Source organism: Mastomys coucha, unplaced genomic scaffold, assembly GCF_008632895.1.
Source record: "Mastomys coucha isolate ucsf_1 unplaced genomic scaffold, UCSF_Mcou_1 pScaffold21, whole genome shotgun sequence".
In the NCBI taxonomy this organism is placed as follows: Eukaryota; Metazoa; Chordata; class Mammalia; order Rodentia; family Muridae; genus Mastomys; species Mastomys coucha.
This window is the reverse complement of record NW_022196904.1, coordinates 94511259-94529665: the sequence shown is the minus strand read 5'-3', so window position 1 is coordinate 94529665 and position 18407 is coordinate 94511259. Positions and strand designations below refer to the sequence as shown.

Below are 18407 nucleotides of genomic sequence, written 5' to 3'. Positions count from 1 at the left end.
TTATCATTTTATTATCATCCCTTGACAGATCACTGACATCTATACCCACAGTGATTGATACCTCAATGTGAGATACCTCATTACTTCATCTTCCTCGAGCCCTCCAGCCTAGACCTAAACTATTTCATCTCTTAGTCTGTGATATGCCTCTTTCAAACAAGCCAGAAACCTCTAACTCTTAACTCTCATTCTTTTCACCTCCTTACTAACTTCAACAGGTTTTATCGACTACCTCTCAAGTATATCTTTATCAGCTAGTGTGGTGGTGCTGACCTTTAATTCCGGCACTCAGGAGGCAGAGGCCAGGCAAGCCAGGCCTACATAGTGAGACCATGTCTCAAAAATACACACATGTGCATGCACACACACATGCACAAAATACTGCATTATCTTTAAGCCCATGTTCTTTGCCCTCTAAACTGTAGGAAGCACTTGGGTAGAGGAGAGGCTTCCAAATCCCCTCACCATCCTTGACCATGGGCAAATCATCTTCCAAACCAGGCAGCATATTTATTTGTGCAAATCCTTCAAAGATTACTGGGTAAAAGTCAGGGACATTGAAATCTGCCTTCAAAGTCGGGAAATAAACATTGCTAATGCCTGACACTTGGAATTAAGCAGCTGATGTTAGTTCCCCTTTCTTCCTTGCACTGTACCTACATGTAGCTGGGAAACAACCCCACAGTATTGAAATTGTCCATTTGTTTGCCTTCCTTTTCGAGACAGTTGGTGCAAGTGAACTAGAATCTGATTTTTTTTTTTTTTTTTTTTAATAGCCCTGGCTGTCCTGGAACTCACTCTGTAGACCAGGCTGGCCACGAACTCAGAAATCCGCCTGCCTCTGCCTCCTAAGTGCTGGGATTAAAGGCGTGTGCCGCCACCACCAGGCCTAGAATCTGATTCCTAACGTTGTATTCCTAGGTCCCAGCCCAATGGTTGGCAAATAGAAATTAAATAAATGACTGTTTGAAAAAAATAAGTGACTGTTGAATTGCAAATGTGCTTCACATATGACTTTGGCATGTTATTTCTTCAGGGTGAAACACCCATCTCTACATTTACAGCAGTACACTCCTAGGACCTTTGTGGGTGGGAGGGACACACACCAAACCCACTGCAACCTTTAAAAGACCGTGAAAGGGAACTACAAAGAATGAAGACTGTCAGGAGACTGGTAATGAAGTGTCTGACGGATGAGTCCCCAAGCCAGGTCTGTGCACCTAGAAGGTGTGTACAGTCCTGATGCTCTGCGGCCCCACCCGGACGGGGGTGGAGCCGCAGGGTAGCAGCTACGTTGTACAGCTCGCCTCCGCCTCGCATTCTACACCTAATCGGCCAACAGCCAACCTAAGGTCGCCCGCGGCAGCCTGGAATGGTGGGCGGGAACTGTAACGTCACGCAACGTGCGCCTGGACGAGAGGAAGCGGAAGCGGCTCTGTTCGCCGCCTTTCCCACCGGCCCCATGAGCTGCAGCGGCTCCGGCGCGGACCCCGAGGCGGCGCCGGCCTGTGCCGCCTCGGTCGCGGGACCGGCGCCGCCGGTGTCGGCTCCCGCTGCGCTGCCCACTAGCACGGCCGCGGAGAGCAAAGCCAGCCCCGCGGGGACAGCAGGGGGCCCCGGGGCTGGAGTCGCCGCTGCAGGCACGGGCCCCGTGGCGGCACGGGCAGGGGAGCCGGCCGAACGGCGCGGGCCAGGTGAGCGCCGGGCCGGGTGAGGGAGGAGGGAACTCGGAGTAGGTGCCGCGGCAGGGGAACCCTGCGCCTCTCACCCTTGTTGTTGATTCTCCTTCAGCTTCGGTGGCAGCGGGCGGCGCGGCTCCTCCTGAGGGGGCAATGTCTAACGGGGTTTACGCCCTGCCGAGCGCGGCCAACGGAGAAGTGAAGCCCGTAGTGTCCAGCACACCTTTAGTGGACTTCTTGATGCAGTTGGAGGATTACACACCGACGGTGGGCTTCCCGCCTGAACAAGGCCACCTGGCTCGCTGTCATGCCTTTCAACCACACCTTCGTGCTTTCAAGCTTTCTCTGCCACGGAGCTCTCTCTCTATTCCTCCTTCCCACCCGGCCTGTCAGTAGGCAGAGCTAAAGCTGACGGCTGTTTGATTTGGTTTTTCAGATCCCGGATGCAGTGACTGGTTACTACCTGAACCGTGCTGGCTTTGAAGCTTCAGACCCACGCATGTGAGTAAACTCAGAGCAGGTTAGACTGTTGAGTGCTGGGTGGAGTTTGCTAAATAATCTCATTACCACCACCCCCTTCCTCTCCAGAATTCGGCTCATCTCACTAGCTGCCCAGAAATTCATCTCAGATATTGCCAATGATGCCCTACAGCACTGCAAAATGAAGGGCACAGCCTCTGGCAGCTCCCGGAGCAAGAGCAAGGTGTGAGAAGCTCGCCTTCCACAGCAGTACAGGCCTAACTTGTCCTGAAAGCCCTTTGGGGAAGCAGCATCCTAGGGGAGGTATTGGGCCTACTCAGGGTCACCCACAAAGGATTGGAATCTGGACTTGCTGTGCTCAGCTGGTGATCATCCCTCTTTTCCCCAGGATCGCAAGTACACCCTAACCATGGAGGACTTGACCCCTGCCCTCAGCGAGTATGGCATCAATGTGAAGAAGCCGCACTACTTCACCTGAGCTACGAAACCCAGATGTATTTGTCTTTCCCTCTGTCCCCACACGAGCCTGTTTTCATAATAAACTTTATTGTGACAGGCGGGGCTGATCCCTCCCATGTTGGGAGACATCATGTGGCAAGTGACAAAGCTCTGAGCCCAGCCCCTTTTGGGGCTACAGTGGTAGGGATGGGAGCAGGGAACAAGCCCCATAACTGGGGTAGTACCATGATTAGAGACAGGGGAGGCAACCAGAGGCCTTCAGCTTTGGGGAAGTGCACTCCCCCAGCCATGTTTTGACACTTCTGGAGTTTGAGCAAGGACCTTCAAGTCCTACTTGTCCTGCATCTTCTCCAAGATAGGCACAATCATGTCAAACTTGGGTCGCTTTGCAGGGTCTTCATTCATGCAAATCTTCATGAGCTTACACACATGGGGGGAAATACCTGGTGGGATGGTAGGCCGAAGGCCTTCCAGTGCCACCTGCAAATTATAAGGAATAAGGTGAGCTTCAGAATTTGAGTTTATCATATGACCCTTGAAGAATAAGATTACTATTTATCTGTATAAACTGCAGGAAGCGCTTACCACAGTGCTTATCAGCACCACCACCCCTGTACAAGCATCTGCAGTTGTGTGCTCACCTTCATTCCAATCTCCATATTAGAGAGGTCAGCAAAGGGCACCTCTCGTGTCACCAGTTCCCACAGAAGCACTGCAAAACTCCACATGTCTGCTGAGCGTCTGTTTGTGTCCTCAGGCTTCTTCTGCAGGGCTAGAAGGAAAAAGGCTTGCTATGCCAGCTGCCTAACCTGTCTAGTCTGTGCCTCTTTTACTGTTACTGAGCTGGATCTTCTCAGTTTCCCATATGATGCCTTTACCTACCTTCAGGGGCCACCCAGGCAGGCGCATACATGCGCCCAGGGCACTGGAAAGAAAACTTAACATCAGCCATGCTGATTCGGGCAGTCATATCTTCATCAATCTGAGGAATAGAAGTTAAGTTCAAAAAGGTGGGTCCTATTCTAGGCCAGCAAAGGGCTTTGGGGACCAGAAGTGAACCGTGGTCTCACCATTACACTGCGGCTATTGAGTGCATGCCGAGGTATGAGAGGCTCTAGTGTGTGAAGAAAAGCCATGCCTCTTGCCATGTCCAAAGCAAACTTTACAGCTTGGCTCTGATCCACAACGAAATCTAACAGGAAGCAAGAATCATTGGTTTAGAATCTCCTGCCCCTATTCTAGCCCCTCCCCAACAAGACCAACATCCTTACTGGTGCCTTCATGTAGAACATTGTAGAGAGATCCATATGGCATCCAGTGTGTGATGAGGGTTGGGTGGGGAGCTGGGGGAGCCTGGCAAGCACCTAGTACTGGAAGCACGTTTGGATGTGAGAAAATCCTGGGAGAGGAAAAGAGTGGTGAGACTCAACAGAATTTCACTTTACAGTACTATTTGGGGTGACTTGGAAACAACAGCTTTCGATTCAGGTGTCCCACCTGAGCCGGGGGCATTCCTCATTGAAGTCCCTGCTTTTCCTTGTACTCCAGTCTCGAACCTTCAGCACCTTCACAACAATATCATTGCCCTGCCAGCGGCCTTTCCATAGCTGACAGACAGAGGTTAGGAAGCATTAGCTCAGGCTGTACCATTTCTTTTCTACTAACTTGAAGAAAACCTTAATTAGAGATACAGACTGGGCAGTTTGTGGGTGTTAGGAAGGGAGAAACAAAAAGGGCGGGGATCACCTCTCCAGAATGATTCTCATTGAGTTTGGCCAGAAAGTTGAGCTGTTTGAAGTCAATACCGGAGTGTTTGTTCAGGGTCCCATTTCCTAAGAATAAGAGCAGGTCAGGTACCCAGCTTCACCTTAACATAACCCCAATAGCCCAGGAATCTTGTGTTGCAGCCCCTCCCCCCCACATAGTGACTCACGGGGCCTTGTGCGAGTAGTCCCCTTCCAGAATGTGTCCTTGTATGGAATACGGTTGAGATTCTGGCCCATTTTCTCTGCCCGTTCTAGAGAAGAAGAATGATCTTAACCTTAATTTCTATGAAGGGAGGAGATGCAAGGTGGGACAAGAGACAAGCTAGGGGTAGATAATGAACCTCGGAGAAGGTCTCTAAGAGGGGCCTTGGCTTTGTCCACAGGCATCTCTCCATACTTGTTACAGATGCTCACAAGAGCCCCGTTAGCCACCAGGTCCTGAAAAGAAAATTGTTCAGGGGGCCAGTCACAAGAATGAACACACAAATGCAGTGCACAACTCTGTAAATGTCACACAGAAGGACTGACAGAATAGATTGATGGTTCCATGCTCAGTTTGCTTCCCATTCATCATAGGACTTGGGGTCTGAGTACTTACCTCTGCCACCTGGTCTTGACCCCAGAAACACGCATAGTGAAGGGGTACATTGCCATGCTCATTCACTGCATTGATGTCAGCCTTATATTGCAACAGCTGCGTCCCATGGCCCAGAAAAGAAAAAGGCAGTCAGTCAGTCCCTGTGAGATACTTGTGTCCAGGCACGAAGAAAGAAAGAATAGCACACATTCTTCACATGACAGTGCCTGTTACTGGTTTCATAGTGTGTATGTGAGATGTGGGTGGGGAAGGGCTTGCATGTACCTTCTGTACAATGTCACGGTGTCCATGACTAGCTGCCAGGTGCAAGGGGGTATCATCCCCTCGATTCATCACATTGATCCGTGCTCCCCGCATGATCAGCATTTCAACCACCGCAGAGCGGCCTTCTCGGCAGGCCCAGTGCAAGGGGGAGAAGCCATGATCATCCCTTTGAGAAAAGGGCAAGACACTAAGCTGGAGTTGGAAAGGACAAAAGTCACTGAGAAGGCTTGCCTCTTTAGGACTTAGCTCCTACTCATGTTGGCAGTTCCTAAAGTTCAGGTTTTCCCTTGAGCTTCCCAATCACTGTAGGAGATGTCCCAACAACTGTAAGGTTTATCTCGTTAACCACAACTCCTTCCCTAGCAGTTCCACTTCACCAGGTGATGGAACTCTTCAGGAAGAGTCCATCAGGGGTCCTCTGGCTCCCCTGCCTCCTTGTTTTCCCACTGGACAGTGCTAGGAACCATACCCAAGACCTCATATACTTGACACATGCTGTACCACTAGGCTTTATCTCCAGCTCATATATCTTTAGTAACACCTATAATCCTTTGTTTGCATTGTTTTTTGTGCATTTCCCCACTGTAGAGTTAAACTAACTGGATTGTAAGAATCTGTTAATGTGAGCTGTCTTGCCTGTTGGATCGTATATGCTTGAGGATGGGGTGAAAGCTGATGTTCTATGCAGCTTAACAGGGGAGCAGGCTTACTGGAGAAGACAGGCTATAACTTAGAAGAGGAAACAAGCTTACTTTTGGCTTTGTTATTGAAACTAACATCTAAAAATGGAATGGAATTAAAATGTTTTGGAGGGGTACAATGACAAACATGCTTTTAATTACTGACGAGGCAGATAACCACACAAACCAGGAATTCACAGAGAAAAATGTAAATGGAAGCTTCTGAATAAAAACTATATCTGATTTGTATTTTCATCCCCTAAGGACATATATTTTATAAAGAGAAGTGTACAAACAAAACAACTGGATGGGCTGGGTCAAACTGACAGCCTGGATCCATAAAAGGAAATTCCCTCCAGCCCTGGGATGCAGATCTGAGGGGCGGGACGGGGGCGGTCTGTGGCCTAGGCCTGCAGCCTCCAGATGCTTTAGTGCTATGGTCACTTCCTGTGAGGGGACTGGAGGAGGGGCCTTGAGCTGATCCTGGCTTGGTCACCCAGAATCCCCCAACAGCTGAAGGAAGTATGTAGCTTTAAATAATTGTCCCTCTAGTTTGCTCTCATCTGTTAAACTAAGCAAAAGCTTTCCCAGGATGTGAGTATATCCCTTGCGATCAGTTTTGTCTCCCAGATTTTACGTGTTCTGACCAAACAACTTCAGAAGTCTGTGGCCTCAGAGTAAGCCCAAGCTTGAGGACAAATGTAAATGTTTTGCCCACTGTCCCCTCAGGGGCTGAACTTCTATCTCAAGAAAGCCTTCAGGGAGTTAACCACCCCCAGCACCCACGCCCTGTCCCCTCAAGCCACCATAGCTTTCTGGTTTCCCTAATGATACCCTTCACCTTTTGACAGCAAGAACTCTTCCAAGATGCCACTCCCACTAGACAACAGCCTAAACTTCTATACAAAACAGGACAGCTTAGTGTTTACCAGAGCACACAAGGTATGTGAAACTTTGAATATAACAGAGAAATAACATACAGCCTAATGGAAGCTGATGAAACCTGGCCTAGGATGACAGATCATCCTTTCCAACCTAAAAGAAAATGCACTCTTCTAGTCAGATGCAGTGGCAGCAAATGGAGACTCCAGCACTGAGGAGGCTGAGGCAGTAGGATGGAGAGCCAGAGGCCATGCTGAACTACTGTCTCCAAAAGCACACCAAAACTACCTACTGAACTCTTCCCAACACTGCATCGCTTGCTTAGAAAGTGTTCACATTATCTGTTTCCTCTCCTCCCATTCATTTTTCTCCCTGACGGAAACCTGCCATCTCTAGAGTGTAGATTATGTCTGATTCAATGACTCTAGCATCGACCACAAATGGTGTTCCTTATTTGAAGGAATCCAGTGTAATGCAGTTTCCTGTTACTTTTCTGCAATAGCATTCAAAAGATCAAATACATCCTAAATGAAAAATTTTTAAATGCTCATTCATGTTGTTTAACTTCTCAATAGCTCAGGGGTATACAGAGAAACCCTGTCTCAAAACACCAAAAAAAAAAAAAAAAACAAAACAAAAAAACTTCTCAGTAGCCTACAATTAATTAGCCACTTTTCTTTCATTAAAACACTCATTCTCTAATCCTAATCCATTTCTTATTTTTCCTTCGGATGGTTGTTCCCTGTCAGTCAGGCTTCTCAACCTCCGCCTTTATTTTCTACTCTTCTGAGGTACTATTTTCCACATTATAGAATCTTCAGGTATCATTTAAATGCTAATTTGTGGTATCTTGTTCTCCCAATCAGACCTCCAGAACTTTAAGTCTGCATGACCAACAACCTGCCAAGCACTTGCAAGTCACTGTAGTGTCACCAAAACTGTAGTCAGTCCATAATTGGGACATAATTGCAACTGCCAAGTATCCAAGTGCCCAAACCTCCTAAAACCTAGGTCATCTTTGACAACTCCTTTCACTTCCCATACCAACTCAGTTACTTAATTCTTATGACTTTAGGGCTCTCATCTCTAACCCTGTCTCAATTCTTGTATCCAAAATATCACTTTAAGGCAAATGCACTGAGTGACGCCTGACAAATGGGTAGTCTTATCACTACACAGCGTCAGAACTTTAGACCTCTAATGTCCTTTCTCACTTCTACCCAACACTCTAGGGCACAGAAACTCATCCTCCAACCACATGTAATTCCAGGCAATTTTCTGGCACTCTGGTCTGCCTTTGACATGAGTTCACAGAGGCTGCAAAGTTCCCGGGAACCCGATTGTGAAACTTAGTTTAAAAAAAAAAATCAGACAGCTTCCTCCGTGTAGACCCTCCTCTATCAACAGGCTTTGCTTACTACTATTCACACTGCATAGCAAAGTCAGCTACACCCCCGCCCGACATGAGCACCCCAAGTAGCAGAGAGCGGACCTCTAGCGGTCCTCTCTCTCGCAGACGCTTCAGCTCACCCCTGATTGAGGTCGTTCTCTGTGTTGTCCAACCACAAGCGCACAGCCACCGCGTTGCCCTCCCGGCACTGAGTGAAAATGTCGTCCATAGCAGCGTCCCGGCACAGAGACCCCGGGACTGGGGAAGCCTCGGGGGACTGCGGGAGAACAGAGACAAGAGAATGACTCTATCCCTGTTCCCTCAGGACAGAGGTGTCAGTGCTGGGATGGGGAGCGTCGCGAGAGAGACAGTGGTTGTCTGTGAAGGGCTTCGGGCAGCGGACGACCCCTGGGCTCGAGGAGCAGGAGGGTCTGGAGGTGTAGGGGAGACTTTGCTAGTTTCCTGAGTTGGCCTCAGCCGGCTCCGAGTCCCGGCCCTCGAGCACGGCTTGGGGGGAGGGGAGGGACCCAAGCTTGCAAACGCCCGGGGGAGGGGACAGGGGTCCTTGCCGGGCGGCCCCGGCTCAGAACGGTTGCAGAGACCGCAGAGACTGGTTTGCAAGACCAGCGTGGGGCAGGGCGTGGAGTTACCCGCACTCACCGGGACTCGGGCCGCAGGCGCCTTCTCCGGGGAACTCCTGTCCGGCCGCGCCCGGCCCCGCCCCGCCCGGCCCCGCCCTGCTCCGCCCCGCTCCGCCCCGGCCAGCGCGGGCCGCCGTCCCTCCTACTGCCTCTCTAGCTCGCCAGCGGCTACACTCTATGGTGCTCTGCTCCGTGCCGGCCGCTCTAGCAACCACAGAATTTCATTCTACTGCTTCCGGCCGGGTTTGGTTTGGCTCCAGCTGTAGGATTGATTCCCTGACGCGTGCTGCACGTGGGCTCCTCCGGCCCTGCGGGCCACCGGTATGTTCGAAGAGCCTGAATGGGTCGAGGCGGCCCCAGCCATCGCGGACCTAGGGCCCTCGACAGCGCAGGTTCGGCCGGCGACTGCCCCACCAGTCAAGGTGAGCGGCCCTGCACTGGACTATTTTAAGGAGGCGAAGCCGACGCTCCCGCTGTCATGTTGGGTGGGTAGAGGGAGAGCCTGAAATGCAATCGTGGATCGAGGTGGTGAGGGAGTTAGTCATGATCAGAAGATCCGGATAGTCCAAATAGAAATGTGGGATTCGGAGCGTGGAGCGCAGAGCTTGAAAACTTAAAAATTTTTATATACTAAGGGTAGAAATCAGTGGAGTTATTTTAGCAGTGGAGTGGTTTCTCCAAGTTTTCTCTCACCTGGCATCACTTTATATACTAAGGATCGATTCCAGGGCTTCAGCATGGTAGACAAGCATTTATTACTGAACTGCATCCGTAGCCTTGAAAGGGTTTTTAGTTGCAGTATAGAAAGGAAGTATATTAGACAGAGTCAAAGCAGGTGACTGGGAAGGTTGTCAGAATCACTATTCAAAGGAGGCCCAGGGAACCTCCAAGGTAAGGGTCTGGCTGCGGAGCAGCAGCAGCAGTAGCAGCAGGGCTTGAACCCCAAATCAGTGTCATGGAAAACAGGCCTTTTCCTTTGAGCCTCAGATGTGAGGATTTCTGTATCCCCTTAGGGTGTTCCTGACCTTCAGTCAGCCCAGGATCCTCTGTTCATTTCTGTAGTTCATGTCTGCCTGTCTGTGTGCAGCTTCTTCCTAACAGGCTATTCTCTCTACTGCAGTTAGGAACTTTTTTTTCCTGGTTTTTTTCGAGACAGGGTTTCACTGTATAGCCCTGGCTGTCCAGGAACTCATTCTATATACCAGGCCTGCCTCTGCCTCTCATGTGCTGGGATTAAAGGCATGCTTAGGAACATCTTAGACAAGTGTGACATGGTCCTTCCTGTTTCAAAACAAAAAACAAACAAAAAAAACCCTCTGTTACTCCCACTATGCTGTCAGTGGGAGGCAAAGATGGCTGCTGTCTTGCCTTGGTCCTGTTGCTTGTGTGCTTAGCACATTCCTCTAAGGAAATCAGCAGATAATCCTTCACACATTTAGAAAAGCAGAATAGGAACCCTTTCTGCCCTCCAGCTTCCCAGAGGTTGGGATTGCAGCCTCAAAGTTCTGAGCCTGGCCGACTTCACAACAAACTCTTAAACTTTGGATGGGAAGAACCACCAATAGCTGAAGCCCCATCTCTCCTATCTTAGTCTCCGGGCCTCATCCATTCTCACTCTTTCTTTCATCCCTTGTTTGCCTCCAGGGCCGCAAGCGCCGCCATCTCTTGGCTACATTACGGGCCCTGGAAGCAGCATCTCTCTCCCACCAATCCCCCAGCCTACCTGGCAGTGACTCTGAGGAGGAAGAGGAGGAGGAGGTAGGAAGGAAGAAGAGACACCGCCAAAGGCCCTCACTTACCAGCGTCTCAAAGGAAGTAGGGAAGAAAAGAAAGGAGGAATATCAGAAACAGGCGCCATCCATCAGTGACTCTGAGGGGAAAGAAGTAGGAAGAAAATGCCACAGACAAGCTCCTCCTCTTGGTAGGATCTCTGCTGGAGAAGAAAAAGGAAAGAAGAAATGCCAGGAATACTCCTCTTTACACCTAATCCAGCCCCTGGACAGTGTTGACCCAACAGGTATCAGTATATGTGAATATGGGGGTGGGGGCTGTGAACTGACGGCATAGATAACAAAGGTCTTTCTCTTGCATACACACTCACGCACCATGGGCTGGATGGTAAGAGGCACTCTTGTCTAGGCTACAGACTGTCTTAAGGACAAGGGAGTAGCCAGGATGACTTGCTATGCTTCTGAATTTAGGGAATCAAGCCTCACTCAAATGCCTTCTCATTTTCCTCTCCACAGTTCACAATTCCGGGACGAGCGCTGCTACAACTGACCCACCCAAGCCAAGCGCTGAGTCTACATCACCCAACTCCTCACACACCCTGAGCCGTAAGCAGTGGCGGAACCGGCAGAAAAATAAGCGGAGACACAAGAACAAATTTCGGCCACTCCAGACATCAGACCAGGTTCCTCCCAAGGCTTCCAGAGAGGAGACTGAGGTGCCTCCTGCTCCAAAGTCAGATAGTCAAGAGACTCGAGCTGGAGCCCTTCGAGCACGCATGACACAACGCCTGGACGGGGCCCGATTCCGCTACCTTAATGAACAGTTGTACTCGGGGCCCAGCAGTGCTGCCCAGCGCCTATTCCAGGAAGACCCTGAAGCTTTCCTCCTTTATCACCGTGGCTTTCAGAGACAAGTAAAGAAGTGGCCGCTGCACCCAGTAGACCGTATTGCCAAAGATCTCCGCCAGAAGTAATGTGGGGTGGAAGGCACTGTGGACTGTGAGAGGGGTGGTGTTGGTGAGCAAGACTTTGACCAGACCGGTAAGTGACCTGACCCTCCCTTCCACTCCCAGGCCTGCATCCTTAGTGGTAGCTGACTTCGGCTGTGGAGATTGCCGCCTAGCCTCAAGTGTCCGGAACCCTGTGCACTGTTTTGATTTGGCTTCTCTGGACCCCAGGGTCACTGTATGTGACATGGCCCAGGTAAGCCCCTCTGTGTATCTGGTCTTCCCATCCGATTATCCAGTTCAAGCATTTGGTGCTGAATTTCCTCGTCCGACACTGTGTACTCTGTTTAACGTTCTTCTTCCTCAGGTGCCTCTGGAGGATGAATCTGTGGATGTGGCTGTGTTTTGCCTCTCACTAATGGGAACTAACATCAGGGACTTCCTTGAGGAGGCAAATCGAGTGCTGAAGCCAGGGTGAGTCCCTAGAACACAGATGGTTTTGATGTGCATACATGTGTCTACCCCTTCACACATGACTTCCTCCTTTTCCCAGGGGTCTTCTCAAAGTAGCTGAAGTCAGCAGCCGTTTTGAGGATATCCGGACTTTTCTGGGGGCTGTGACCAAACTTGGCTTTAAGGTTATCTACAAGGTGAGGGGGTCCTCAAAGAAGTCTGCCCTTGTTTGTAACTTTTTTTCAGGTAACGGTGTTCAGGATGGGGGCTGTAAACTCAGAGATGGGCATTTTGCTCTTTCAAGGCAAAGAAAGCTCTGGGAGGAGCTGTGAGATGCTCTCTGAGCAGGGGAAACACTGAGACGTGTGGTTGGAGTGAAGATTTGTAGCTCATTGGTATTCTCTGCTCCTAGGACCTGACCAACAGCCACTTCTTCTTGTTTGACTTTGAAAAGACTGGACCTCCTCGAGTAGGACCCAAAGCCCAACTCTCAGGCCTTAAACTTCAGCCCTGTCTCTACAAGCGCAGGTGACCAGTGGACACCCACTGAAAGGGGAGAGCTCAGACTCCAGTCTCAGAACTCTGAAGACTGTATCTACCCAGGCTAGGAGCCAGGATCTGGTACCACCCTCCTCTGTCCCAAGGACACTGTGGTCAAGCCTCCAGCTCAGCTCTACTCTAATGGAGCCTTCTTGGCTACAGAAAGGATGAAATTACTTGGGCAGGCTCAAGAATGAGGTGTTTATTGTGAGGGCATGGATGTATTTGGGAATTGTGGGTCACTTCAGGTGTTGTGGAAACTAGTCGGCTGAGAACTGATGGATCTCTGGCTTTGCTTTCTCTTCTCTCTCAGAAGGCATGTGTGCTCTCCACTGTGTTAGCTTCTGACCTGGATTGTCCACCTCTGCTCATCCATAGTTTCTGCAGCTTCAGGACTGCAGACAGGCAGTTTTTGCCTTATGACAGGTCCCAATGCCAGTTTGCCACTTGGGGCTGGGAGTTATTTAATTTCTTGGTTTCTTGGAGCTGAGAATCATTTCATTTTTTTTCTGTGTTGTTGTTGTTTCGAGACAGCATCTACACTAGTCCAGGCTGACCTCAGACAGAACAAATGGTAATCCTCCTCATTATTAGGAATCACAGGCATGAGCCACCATATTCAGCTTAAGAAATCATTTACTTTATAAATATTCCATGTCTCATTTGAAAAATGTAACCTTCTTTTCTTACAGTATGTTGTATGGGTTCATTGAGGAAAGCTACAGCTAGAGCTGGGACTCGTAAGAGGCGCTGAATAAACCAGCTATGGCTATTGTGTGTCGCCAATCTTACTGTTCTTTAAAGATCACCCCTACAGGTTTAGAGGTTGAAGAGTAAGTAATTTAGATGTGACCAAGAAAGATTGGGAGAGTTGGATATAGGCGTGTAAACAGGCTTATTTGCTATTTAGAGACTTAGTGCATTTGAAGCTTTCCTTCGAAGCCAGTAATAAAGAAGCTGGATTTCTATTCAATAGCAAAAACTGTTTGGGCTGCTCACTGGCAAAGTCTGACCATGGTACCTACCTTGCATGTCCTAGGAAAACTATAGGTACTAAATATACAAGTTCTTGGAGTAGTGCTGAGGGGAGGTTGACATGCTGGGCTCATCCAGGAGGCAGGTGCCTGGAATCCAGGTATATAGGCTTGCTTAGGAATTCATAAGAATAGGACCTAGGAGTTTCCTCTAGGAGCAAATAGGTCTCAGGATTTTGAACCAGTTAGAAGCTTCCAGGCCTAAAGGAATAAGTCCCCAATGAAGGAGCTAGAGAAAGGACCCAAGGAGCTAAAGGGGTTTACAGCACCTTAGGAGGAACAACAACAATATGAGCCAGGGTGGGCTTATACTAAGGGTGGGTACTGTGAGCTAGTGCTCCAAAGGGATGCCAGCAGGAGAGCCTCTAGATAGACTTGGTGGGATAGAAAGGGTATTTGAGAGAAGCTTCAGTAAACGGGACATGCTGGTGTGACTGAACTTGGGGTCTGAGGAGATAACTCAGTGGCCAGGAGTACTGCTATACAAGCATGAAGACCTGAGCTCAGAGCCTTAGCACTCATATAAAAGTGTGTCTGTAACTCCAACGCTTAGGAAGGTGACAGATAGAGACAGAATACTGGGCTTGTCAGCCAGCCAATTTTCCTGAACAATGCTGAGTCCCAGATCCAGTAAGAACCTGTTTCTAAATAATAAGGCAGAGTGATAGAGCAGGGAACTTGTCCTCCTCTGGCTTTTCTACACCTACACATGCATATGCACACACACACCAGCTTAAAGGACAGGAGGCTTGTGTGACCAGTACAGGTTGAAGGAGGGAAAAGAGTATTAAGGGTAAGTGGTTATGGGAGGGGTTAACTGAAAGACAGTGGCTTTCAAACTTTAGGGGACTAGAGTCATCCATGAGGGTCATTTAAAATGCTGCATTCCAAGCCCTGCATTTTCTAGTTCTCTAGAACTGAGTAGGGTCCTAGGAATCTTTTTCTGATGGCTTTGGGTTTTTTCCTTGAAGGAGAGAACAAAACTTCATTGAGAGTAAAAGAGGGGAGAGGATTGGGATTTTAAGGAGAGGAAAATGAAGATCACTTTGAGAATGGAAGAGAATGAATGGTGGCTGGGTGTGGTGGGGCACACCTCTAACCTCCGAAGGTGGAGCTTTGAGTTTGGGGTGAACCTGGGACTACATAGTTCCAAGCCAGCCAAGGAGTACATATTAGACCCTGAACTAAGGAAATAACCATAGAAGTACTGGCAGTGTTAATAGCACATAGGAGGATGGAGTGTAGTTCAGGGCTGTGTCAGAAGCTTGTTACTCCCCCTTACTACTGGTCTACTAGAACCTAGCCTCTGTAGGAAATGGGAATCAGGCTTTTTTTTTTTTTTTCTTTTTTTGGGGGCGTTTTTCGCGACAAGGTTTCTCTATAGCCCTGGTTGTCCTAAAACTCAACTCTGTAGACCAGGCTGTCCTCAAACTCAGAAATCCACCTGCCTCTGCCTCTGCATGCACCACCACTGCCACTGCCCATCTGGAGTCAGGTTTCTAATTACAGTTCCAATTAAGGTCTACTGGGACCATTTAGGAAGCACGAGACATTTATTCGTACTGCTAAAGAATGATGAACTTAGAGTCCTACTCCTGCCCTGGAAAAACACTGGGCAAGAAAAAGCTCACTGGTTGTTTGGACGGTGTGGCAGTGGAGTGCTGCTGCTTTAGCAGTGGCTTGTGTTTCCAGAATGTAGGACAGTAGCACATGAGTGCCTTCTGTGTATCTTGTGCTATTTGCCAGGTAGGCTTGGGTCCTGTCCTGTGGGGACATTTTGAAGAGATAAAGAGACTTCATAGCAAGAAGCAAGGAGTCAGCCATTTGGGCTGGTGGAGTAGTTTCAGGAGACCACCCAGAATAGTGCAGTATCCATCAGAGACTAATGGGATTTCCCTTTTGAATGTCCACCAGGCCTGTTGGTCACAGAATCAACCAGTCAAGCCACACTTGTGTTCCCTTGCCTCTTCTTGTTAGTACTTGTGCCTGGAATAATCAGCAAGGAGGTAGAAAAGAGGTACAGAAAACAGGGAGTTCTCCATTTCTCCCCAAAGCAGGCTTGTTAGTTGAGGCAACACCAGGAGGGGAGAAGGTTTAAGCCAGCACAGGAGCCAGTTATTTATTGCTACTCAGAGTTAGACCCTCTCATGAGGTTATGCCTTGAGCTGATCACAGGACTATAGTTAACTAAGAACATCACAGTGGGCCTGAACAGATCTTTGGGAGCAATGGCTGCTCTTAAAAAGGACCCGGGTTCAATTCCCAGCGCACCCACAAGGTGGCTCATAACCATCTATTCCTTGGGGTACTCATGCCCACTTTGGCTTCTGGTATAACAGGCACACACGTGGTCGCGCAGATGTACCTGCAGGCAAAACTCATAAGACAAAGTAAAAAAAAAAAAAAAAAACCTTACAGGCTTGCTGCAACCTTTCTCCACAGCAGAGAAAGAATAACCCAGCCGGGCGGTGGTGGCACACACCTTTAATCCCAGCACTTGGGAGGCAGAGGCAGGTGGATTTCTGAGTTCAAGGACAGCCTGATCTACAGAGTGAGTTCCAGGACAGCCAGGGCTACACAGAGAAACCCTGTCTCGGAAAAAAAAAAAAAAGAATAACCCTAATCTTTAAGAGGTGTAGGAGACAAGAATGAAGTTGGGTATGGTATCAATCCAGATCTGGTTCAATATCCCTTCAGAGCTCTCTGATCAGAGTGTTCTTGCTTCTGCCATTATTCATGTGCTCCTGATTTTGTTCCTGTAACACAGTCCTAAGAGGGAACACAGTTCCAAAAGAAACAGTGTGATCTTGGCAGAGGCAGCTCAGCTCCAAGCATTCACTAGTTACGTAATTGCACAAAGCTCTCTACAGCTTTTCACAGAGACTGGCAATTAGAGCCTTTCATTTCCAGGCCATCCTCCTTCCCAGGTGAGTTCTCTAACTAGCCACCTGGTTCTAGGACTTTGGGCTACCACAGTGATTGCTATGGGGATCTAATTGCCTTTGCTCCCCAAGCAATTCATTTTTCTTACTGCCAAGTGATCTTTATGAAATGTAAATCAGATTATGTCACCTCTTTGCATAAACTCCTTCAATGGATTCTCATTGCTTGAGAACAGACTCCTTCCCAGGCCCTGTGTGATCTTACCCACTCATTGTTCTGCTGGCCAACTGCAACTTAACTCACTCTACTCAATACTCGTGCTTGAGCTTGCTATTCATTTGTAATGCACTCCAAGCTCTCTTTGCTTCTAAACATGCCCCTCCATCTTTGTACAATATTTTTTCCTGGGGAAGGAATTCCCCCAGTGCCCTCTTTCTGAACTTAAACTGTATTTTTCAGCCTTGTGCATTAGGCAGGATAGTCTGGTTGACGTTTTTATACCACACAAAGAAAATGAAAGGTAAATCAGCTGTTTCCACTTTCTCCCAGTCTCTCCCCTACCTAGGAAGGTGACCTTGAAGGACAGGTTTTGGAGGTGATGAAGTCATAGTATATAAGTTTGGCTATTTTAGGAGAAAATTGGACTCTGAAATAGAATTAAACCCTTAAAATGAATGTGAGCATATTATAGCATTATGCACCCTGGATATGACTTCCTGTCCACCTTATCACAAAACCCTGTTTCCTTTAGGATGCCACTCTTCTTTTCTTTTTTTTTTTTTTGGTTTTTCAAGACGGTTTCTCTGTGTAGCCCTGGATGTCCTGGAACTCACTCTGTAGACCGGGTTGGCCTCAAATTCAGAAATCCACCTGCCTCTGCCTCCCAAGTGCTGGGATTAAAGGCATGCGCCACCACTGCCCGGCTCACTCTATACTTTCTAATTGTCCTACTTTAAAGATTTATTTTTAAATTCCATGTCTTGGGCTTGTTATGCATGTGTGAGTGCAGTGGCTAAGGCCACAGACAGAATTTTTGGGAGCTGGAGTTAGAGGCAGTTGTGAGCTGGCTAATGAGGGTGTGGAAAACTGAACTTGGACCCTCTGCAAGTCAAGTAGTCACTCACTCTTAACTCCTGAGCTATCTTTCCAACCCATTATCCTACTTTTAAATGAAGAAAAAATAATGCTCACAATCAGAAAAGAAATATTTTAGCAATTATTTATTTGTGACTGAAGGAAGATTCCACCGAGTGTTTTAAACATTTTATTTTTTCCCTAATATAGCAAGGGACCTGACGGTTAGTGACTTGGCTTTAGGCTCAGGAGCTCCAGAGTGTTAGGAGTCAGAGCTCTGTGACTTTGTGATTCGCTTGGTGTCTGGATTCTCTGCGTCACAGATGCAGGCTTAACTAAGCAGAGACACCTTGCTCATTAGGCTTCTTGGAGGTCTCTCCAATTGCTGCAGCCTTCTCTTTTTGGTTTCACTTCAAGGATCTGTTCTCTTATTAGTACTCTGGTACAAATATGTTCTCCATGATGACTGAATCTAACCCAGAAAATTAACCCTCTAAATACATTTTCCCTCTCTGTCACTTCCCACATTTCAGTAGTTTATCAGTAGCTCTTAGGGCTCAAACTTCTCTTCAGTTCAGTGGATCAGGGAATATGATCTCTTACTCATTCTTTACCTCTTCTGTTTGTTTGAGGATTGGAATGGAGAAAGGTATATTGGAGAAAATTAAACTTACCCAATTCATGCATCATTGATATGTTTGACCAAGACAAGCATTTGAATATTGGCTCTTGTGGTTAATGTTAAGGTCCTGGGGCTTCCCATGGCGATATGTGCATTAGCTGACTTTGATTGATTCCTATGATATATAAGCCAACTACCCCTCAAATCATAGGTCTTAACCCTGATGGTATATGCTGGTTAGTTTTTGTCAAATAGACGCAAACTGAAGTCACCTGGAAGGAGAAC

The 18407-nt window shown here is 48.2% G+C and overlaps 3 protein-coding genes across 3 annotated transcripts; 2 read left to right on the top strand and 1 right to left on the bottom strand.

Moving 5' to 3' along the window:
• Positions 1-1424: 1424 nt before the first annotated feature.
• On the top strand, positions 1425-2734 carry Taf10 (TATA-box binding protein associated factor 10). The gene is made up of 5 exons (XM_031387759.1): positions 1425-1694; positions 1792-1946; positions 2116-2180; positions 2268-2382; positions 2548-2734. Exons 1-5 carry the CDS (start codon positions 1463-1465, stop codon positions 2635-2637), a joined length of 657 nt encoding a protein of 218 aa, XP_031243619.1. The 5' UTR covers positions 1425-1462; the 3' UTR covers positions 2638-2734.
• Ilk (integrin linked kinase) lies at positions 2687-8976 on the bottom strand. The gene is made up of 13 exons (XM_031387758.1): positions 8859-8976; positions 8339-8475; positions 5247-5412; positions 4983-5078; positions 4726-4822; positions 4552-4635; positions 4365-4450; positions 4116-4225; positions 3890-4017; positions 3689-3810; positions 3501-3600; positions 3260-3390; positions 2687-3098 (listed from the first exon to the last, which is right to left on the bottom strand). The coding sequence occupies exons 2-13, from the start codon at positions 8425-8427 to the stop codon at positions 2949-2951; spliced, it is 1359 nt and encodes a 452-aa protein (XP_031243618.1). The 5' UTR covers positions 8428-8475; positions 8859-8976; the 3' UTR covers positions 2687-2948.
• A 14-nt stretch (positions 8977-8990) lies between these two features.
• On the top strand, positions 8991-13295 carry Rrp8 (ribosomal RNA processing 8). The gene is made up of 7 exons (XM_031387756.1): positions 8991-9261; positions 10484-10856; positions 11086-11539; positions 11643-11772; positions 11884-11990; positions 12070-12166; positions 12382-13295. The coding sequence occupies exons 1-7, from the start codon at positions 9163-9165 to the stop codon at positions 12499-12501; spliced, it is 1380 nt and encodes a 459-aa protein (XP_031243616.1). The 5' UTR covers positions 8991-9162; the 3' UTR covers positions 12502-13295.
• Positions 13296-18407: the final 5112 nt, after the last annotated feature.